General features: G+C 43.6%; 1 protein-coding gene across 1 annotated transcript; it reads left to right on the forward strand.

Annotated features, from left to right (window-relative positions):
- The first annotated feature begins 711 nt into the window (after window positions 1-711).
- TMEM229A (transmembrane protein 229A) lies at window positions 712-1,927 on the forward strand. The gene has a single exon (XM_032276104.1). The coding sequence runs from the start codon at window positions 771-773 to the stop codon at window positions 1,890-1,892; it is 1,122 nt and encodes a 373-aa protein (XP_032131995.1). The 5' UTR covers window positions 712-770; the 3' UTR covers window positions 1,893-1,927.
- The last annotated feature ends 5,089 nt before the right edge of the window (window positions 1,928-7,016 follow it).

Genomic DNA, 7,016 nt, shown 5'->3' on the forward strand with positions numbered 1-7,016 from the left:
GGAGCCCAGCCTCCGGCCCGTGGCACTCAGCCATTCGTCTCCGCCAGCCAGGCCCTGGCCCTGATTGCCACGACGCAGGGAATGCCCATCAGCTCGCAGTCACACCTGTTAGGTGTTTCTCCACTCAGTGCCTCCGCCCAGCAAGCGCCCCCAGCACCGCTGGAGCCCGAGCGGGCGCACGGGGGGGAAGAAGCACGGCCGGGCCTTCCTGAGCAGACCCTGAGGGATTCAGTGCAGAGGGCTGGGCGGGCGGGCGCGTGGAGGCGGCCTGCGAAGGCGGGAGAGGTCGAGGCAGGCGGAGAGGGGCATTGGCAGGGCGGGGGCAGGGCCGCCGCTGCTCGCGTTACGTTCCCAGAGCCTGCAGCGGAGGCGCGAGGCTGAGCCGCGGAGGGGATGGGGCTTGCACCAGCTTCTGCATTTCCCCTCGCAGCCCCGGCGCCACCTCCACTTGCTGGGCCGCGGTGCCCGTTAGGCCGCGCAGGGTGAACGCGAGAGCGGGCGCCGGCGGGGGGCACCTCGCCCGGGACTGGAAGGGAGGGCGCTGCGGGGCCACAGCGGGGGTATTCCGCGAGCCGGGCGGCCCGCGCGTCCCTTGAGCGCACCAGCCCCGGCTACTGTGGGACCGCGGCCGGGACGGAGCTCCCTGCGCGCCCCCCCGGGGGCCGGGAGCGGCCGGAGGCGGCGCGGAGCTCAGCCGCTCGGCCCAGCAGCTCCGCTCACCCGGCGGCGACGGCGGTGCAGCCTGGGGCGTTCGGGCAGCCTCCGAGCCCATGGCGGGGAGCGACGTGGACAGCGAGGGCCCCGCACCGAGGGGCTGCGCGGCGCGGCGTCCGGGTGCCCCTGGCGGGCCAGGAAGCGAGGCGGCCGCCGACTGCCCCGAGCCGCTGTCCACTGCTGAAGCGCCGGCCGAGAGTGCCACGCTGCCCGCCTGGATGCGCCTCTACTTCTACGGAATGCACGGGATCACCCTGGACGTGCTGGTGTCCTCGGCCCGGCGCTTCGCTCGCAGCCCGGACCTGCGCATGCTAGGCTTCTCCTCGCCCTACCGCTGCGTGCTGCACTCGCTCACCCATTTCGCCCTGGAGAAGGTCTACCTGCAGCAGCGGCGCTGTCCCAGCGCCTTCGTCTTCAATTTCCTCCTCTACCCCTCGGCCCACGTGGGGCTGCAGACCCTAGCTGGCCAAGCGCTCCTGCTCAGCCTGGGCGGCGGGCCGGGGGGCGCGGCGGCTCCAGGGGCGCTGGACCTGGCGCTGCAGTACGTGCTGGCGCTCTACCACTGCCAAGTGTTCCTGAAGCGCTTCCTGCGCCTGCGGTACGGGCTGCAGAGGCGGCAGCAGCAGCAGCAGCAGCGGAGGGGCGCGCTCCCCGCCCCTCCTGGCGCCCGGGTCCCTACCGCGTCCGGAGCCCGGCGGCGACGACCCCGTGGCCCCAGGGGCGCTGCGGGAGCCCCCAGCCAGGGGCTGCCCGACCTACTCCGCTTTCTTTTCTTCGGAATGCATGGCTTTCTGGATGAGATCTTCTTCACCTTCTTCTTCAACGTACTTGGGCAGGGGGACGGGACCACCAGCGGCCACACGTCGCTCTGGTCCTTCCTTATGTACGGCAGCTGCAGTTTCGTGGTGGAAAAGCTCTACTTCCATCTCCACTACAGCCGCGGTTGGGGCACTTGGAAGCGGGTGCCCATCTACGTGATCTTTATCTATGTGTGGGAGCTGTCCTGGGGTCTGGGGCTTCGCACGTGCGGGGCTTGTTCCTGGGACTATTCTCACTACCCGCTCAATTTCATGGGCCTCATCACCCTGATGTATTTACCTGGCTGGATATTCCTTAGTGTGTACCAGGACCTACTGTCTAACGTGTTGTGGAGGGTGCAGTACGTACCAACTAACTAAAACCAAAAAAAAAAAAAAAAAAAAAAAAAAAAAAAAGAAAGAAAAGAAAGAAGAAAGAAAGAAAAGAGAAAATCACTGGATTCCCAGGAATGAATGCGATTTATTTTTACACATTTAAAATGAAGTGGGATTTTTAGTCCTTTAATTTTTATACGCTTTACTAAACTCTTCCAAAATGTTTTATTCCACCTTTTAGTTTTTCTATTTGAAACCCATATATACTTTGAAACATTACTCAAAACATAATTTAAAGTACTTAAATGTTTTAAAACGTTTACAAGCCCAAATAGCAAAACCGTTATACCTTAACATCAGAATGGTTTAGTAGTTTTTACCTATCTGGCCATAGATGAGTGATAGCTACTAATTTGGGAGGCTGGAGGGGGAGATCTTTAAATCAAAGACCAGTGATTTTTACAAGATTTGGCTAAATTTTCTGATTCGATGATTTGTTTACTTTCTTTTTAATCTAATTTCATTTTAATTCCTTGCCGTATTTACCAATGACTGAAGAAACTTAATGTCTTGTACTCTTGAAACTACAGTTAATAGCTCTTAAAGTGCCTCCGTCTAGCACACAAGTGAAAGAGGCTGAAAAATGTGAAAGCACGTCCTATGAACAGATTTTTAAATGAGAGATCTTTTCTAGCAACTCAGACAGCTGACACTGTGTTAAGATATTTGATCTCCATCCTGGAAATGATTGCTTTCCAATGTGGGTAAGCCTTAAACACCAGGTGTGTTAACGTTGATCAGATCCTGTGTTATCTATGGCTGTAAATTTTTGTTACTGTGCAATAATGCAAAATGTTTACCTTACATAGCCAAGGGCCAAGTGAAATTATATCACCTTCCACAGTGTTCTAACTCCAAGGACCCTTTTCTACATGGAACTTCAAGGGCAGAAACATTACCTTTGAATAAAATGAACCTGAATGTTCACTCTAATTATATTAAGCCTAATTGTTTTCTGTGAATACAGATATGTTTTCAGCATATTTATGCCATGGCTCTTTTTCCTTCTGGGCCCAGAGTCCTTGGGCCAGGCCTGATGTGGTAATGTGCATTATAAATCAATGGTAGCTTTGTGGTGACTTACTATTAATGTCTGCAAGCTCTGAAGTTTAATGAGATGACATAAACCATTTTAAGAAATCATGTCTAATTAATAATGTATTTTGATGTTGTTTGCTGTTTTATTACATTTATAAAAGAGTAGAATTCAGTGCAGCTCAGCCAGGGTTGACGAATATCCTCTCAGTTTTTATTACAAGGACAATTAGGAAAATTTCATGTATAGAAATGAGTGGTTTTCTATTCAGATTATCAGCTTGCCTATACTGTAAAAAGGGACTTTTTCTGTTTTCAAAAAACGTTTGCTACAGGAGTAGAAAAGAATATGTATTTCAATTTGATTAAGTTAGACATAGTTATAAAAGTGTTATATATTTTAAGTCACTATTGAGGTTGTAAGCTAAATTAAGAGTAATGCTATATAATCAACCTCACCTGTGAAATGTATTGTGTGAAACATTCTTTTAGCCAAAATACTTTACTTAAAGATGAATAGAAACTTAAATATAAGCTAACTGTTTGCAGAAAGTTTCACTTAAGAAAAGTTTTCTATGACACTTGGTCACAGGGATCAAAGATTTCTGAAAACCCTGTGTAGAAAAAAGTATAAGCATAGTCAGGCAGCTGCTGGACAGAATATTTGTAATTCAAATGTGACACATGAATCTGAGTTAAGTGTGACATCACACCACAGACTCCAGCGAATACTTCACCAAATCCGAGATTTCTGAAATACTTGCAAAATGTACACATTTGCACTGTGCCCTTCACATGCTGCTCTTCAGCCCAGCTTACTTGCCTAACAGCATTCTCAGCGTCAGAAATCCATCAGGAAGTAGGAAAGCATGCTGTTTGGTTTTGCTTTTAATGTTAATCCTATTTAAAGGAAAAGTCAAGGTTTATCATTCATTCAGTTCACTCGAAAGATAGTTACTGAGCCTCCACTATTTGCCAGACACTTGCCTGAACTCTGTGGTTACAGCAGTGAACCAACACAGACAGAATCTCTGTCCTTGGGATGCTTACGTTCTAGTGCTTTGATTTATATGAGATTAAACTTATTTGCAATAGGGTATGAGAGCCAATTGTTATGAGGGCTCTCATCGGGCCCGTCCCTGGAAAATCAATCCATCACTCTGAAACAAAAACCCATTAAACAGTCTCTCTGCTATTTCTACCAAGTGCTAGTTTGTATATATTCAGGAAGTGATTAGCCTGCCTATTAATTCAGCACCTCACTTTAGGACCTCTCATTCTGTGTTTACTCAGCTTCTTAAATATGACATTTTGCTGCAACCTTTGATCTTTTAAGGAAAAAGCAGGGAAAAGAAGAAACCATCAGATCATTCAATTGTGTTACTAATTAGTAATGCAAATACAGAAATGAGATGGCAATATGATGAGTTAATATCTAAGTAGCACTCACCACCTACCAGGAACTGCTCTAAAGTGTGTGTGTGTGTGTGTGTGTGTGTGTGTGTGTGTAGTTAAGATACATGTGAATATATACATATACATACATATATATATATGTATATATCTTAGGGGAATATATATATTCATATATGTCTTAGGGGAATACATATATTCATATCTATATCTAAAGGGAATACATATATATCTTAATTGTTTATACATTATATATATATCTCTTAATATTTATACATATGTGTACATATATTCCCTTAAACCTCTAAGAGCCCTCCTTTTATGGATGAAGACAAGAAAACTCAAACCCAAGTATGTTAAATAACTGCCCAAGTCATACATCTACTGAGCATTTAGATTTGAATCAACATATACTGGACTCCAGTGTCCATTCTTAATATCAACACTGTCGTGGCTTGGTCTACTAACCACAGTGGATCTTCTATGGAATTCATTTTACAATTCATCTTGCTCTTCCATTCCACTATTATTAGATGTAAGAGTAGCTGCATAAAAGCCAGGCAATAGTGGCAAAAAGACTTTCACCCTGCCTTCTTATTCCATGGCATTAAATAGCAAGGGCACAGGATGCATAACTGACATCAGCCCAGTTCTTATCCTGACATGTAACAGCTTTATATTTAAGTGGTGCTCTGAAATACAGTACCTTGCTTGAAGTTGGATAATCTTGAATTTATAAGAACAAGGCCAGGCACAGTGGCTGACATCTGCAATCCCAACGCTTTGGTAGCCCAAGGCAGGAGAATCACTTGAAACCAAGAGTTCGAGACCAAACTGGCAACACAGCAAGTCCTTGTCTCTACAAAAAATTAAAAAATAAATTAGGCAGATATGGTGCCACGTGCCTGTAATCCTAGCTACTTCAGAGGCTGAGGCAGGAGGATCACTTGAGCCTAAGAGTACAGGACTGCAGTGAGCTATGATCACAACACTGCATTCCAGCCTGGGCAACAGAGGAAGACCCTGTCTCTAAAATAAGAGTAATATGCCAAAATGCAAGAAACCTCATATCACAAGCTAGGAAAAATACATATAATTATGACTGCACAGTTAATATAGTATTCAGAATAAATGTCATTATAAGAGCTAAGCAGCCAAAAATTAAAACTAAATCTTTAGAGACATTTATTCTGAGTCCTACTAAATACCTCAGAGTCTAAGAAATTTCTTAATAGAATAACATAAAACAAATATAATTTTTCCCCATGTTTAACTTATACAATGTTAAAATTTCTTATTAGAAGTGCTTTAAATTTTAAATCAATTCTATTTGAGCTCTGACTCTAAAAAGGATTGTAACCTTTTCAGTTTTTCTTGTTAACAGTAAATACAGAAGTTTCTGTATCACACAAGGACTCCAATAAGGTCGATCATCCATTTCAGTATTTCCAACATTTTAATGATTCAGTGTACTTAACTATGTATACTTTATTATAAATATTTGATATTTCATGCTTCAGCTCAGGAAAACACAGGTTGGAAAAATATAACCTGCCTTTCATTGTTTAAGAAACATTGGATAATCCTACTGCTTTGAATAAAAAGAATTTCTACTCTTGAAATAGTCTCCATCGGCATGATGGACGTGGTTCTGTTTAAGAAGGATGGTGAATGAGAATTTTCATAAACTGCTTTGGTTCTTTTCCTACTTCCAAAACACATTTTAAAAATCAATATACTTGGAAAAGAAGCTATACTCACAATACAGAGTTAGAGTAATAAATTAGTAATTGTATTGTATCTTAAAGCATTTTAATAAAATCAATGTTTCCTTATATTAAAAGGCATTAAAATCTTTTACCTTTTATGTTAATTTTAAATATGCTATCTTGAACAATACTTAATGGAGTTAAGCTCCTTTACTGAAGGAAAGTAAGAAGAGAGGATATAGTTCCCACGCCCCTATGCATCAAACACATGCTCAGCTTATACTGAAGTGAAAGATGGCAGTAAAAGATGATTCTGTTACATTGCCAGGGTGTTTTTAGTTTTTTTCCTCTTCTTAGGCTTGGTACCAGAGGACCCAACAAAGATAGCAATTGTCTGTGTGAACCACTATTCACTAGAATTAGCCTCATTCTAATTTTTAACATTGAGGCCACAAGCCAGCCACCAGCAGCCCAAATTGTAAATTAACCTGTGATATGGACAGAGAAATTTTTTATTGGAGACTTTTTTAATATAAAGAAAACATCTAGAATTATTTCCTTAATTTCCAGCTTGTCTTTGCAAAAATCATCAAACAAATTACATATACTTAGGGGATCTGAGAGAGAAACATGGATCTTAACAGGAAGAAATGTTTAATTTTCATCTTACCTCTTAGAAATTCTACAAAATGCAAAAGTTACATGAACCAACTTTCCCAACTAAAAAGAAAAAATAAATAATACATCTTTACCATAATTAAGGAAAATTAAGTGTCAAAAGAAATTATGAAAGTTAATACATCCAGCCTTTCAACCAAAGCAAGAATTTACACCTCTGAAAGATGGTTTCTCAGCTCAGCTTGTACTACTCAAGAAAGTATTAATTGTGTTTTTCACACAAAGGCTAAATGGGAGGAAAGCTGTCAGCAGCTGAGTTGATAAATTCCACTTT

The sequence above is a fragment of the Sapajus apella genome, unplaced genomic scaffold (genome assembly GCF_009761245.1).
Source record: "Sapajus apella isolate SASKATOON/1434 unplaced genomic scaffold, GSC_monkey_1.0 scaffold7, whole genome shotgun sequence".
Taxonomy (NCBI): domain Eukaryota; kingdom Metazoa; phylum Chordata; class Mammalia; order Primates; family Cebidae; genus Sapajus; species Sapajus apella.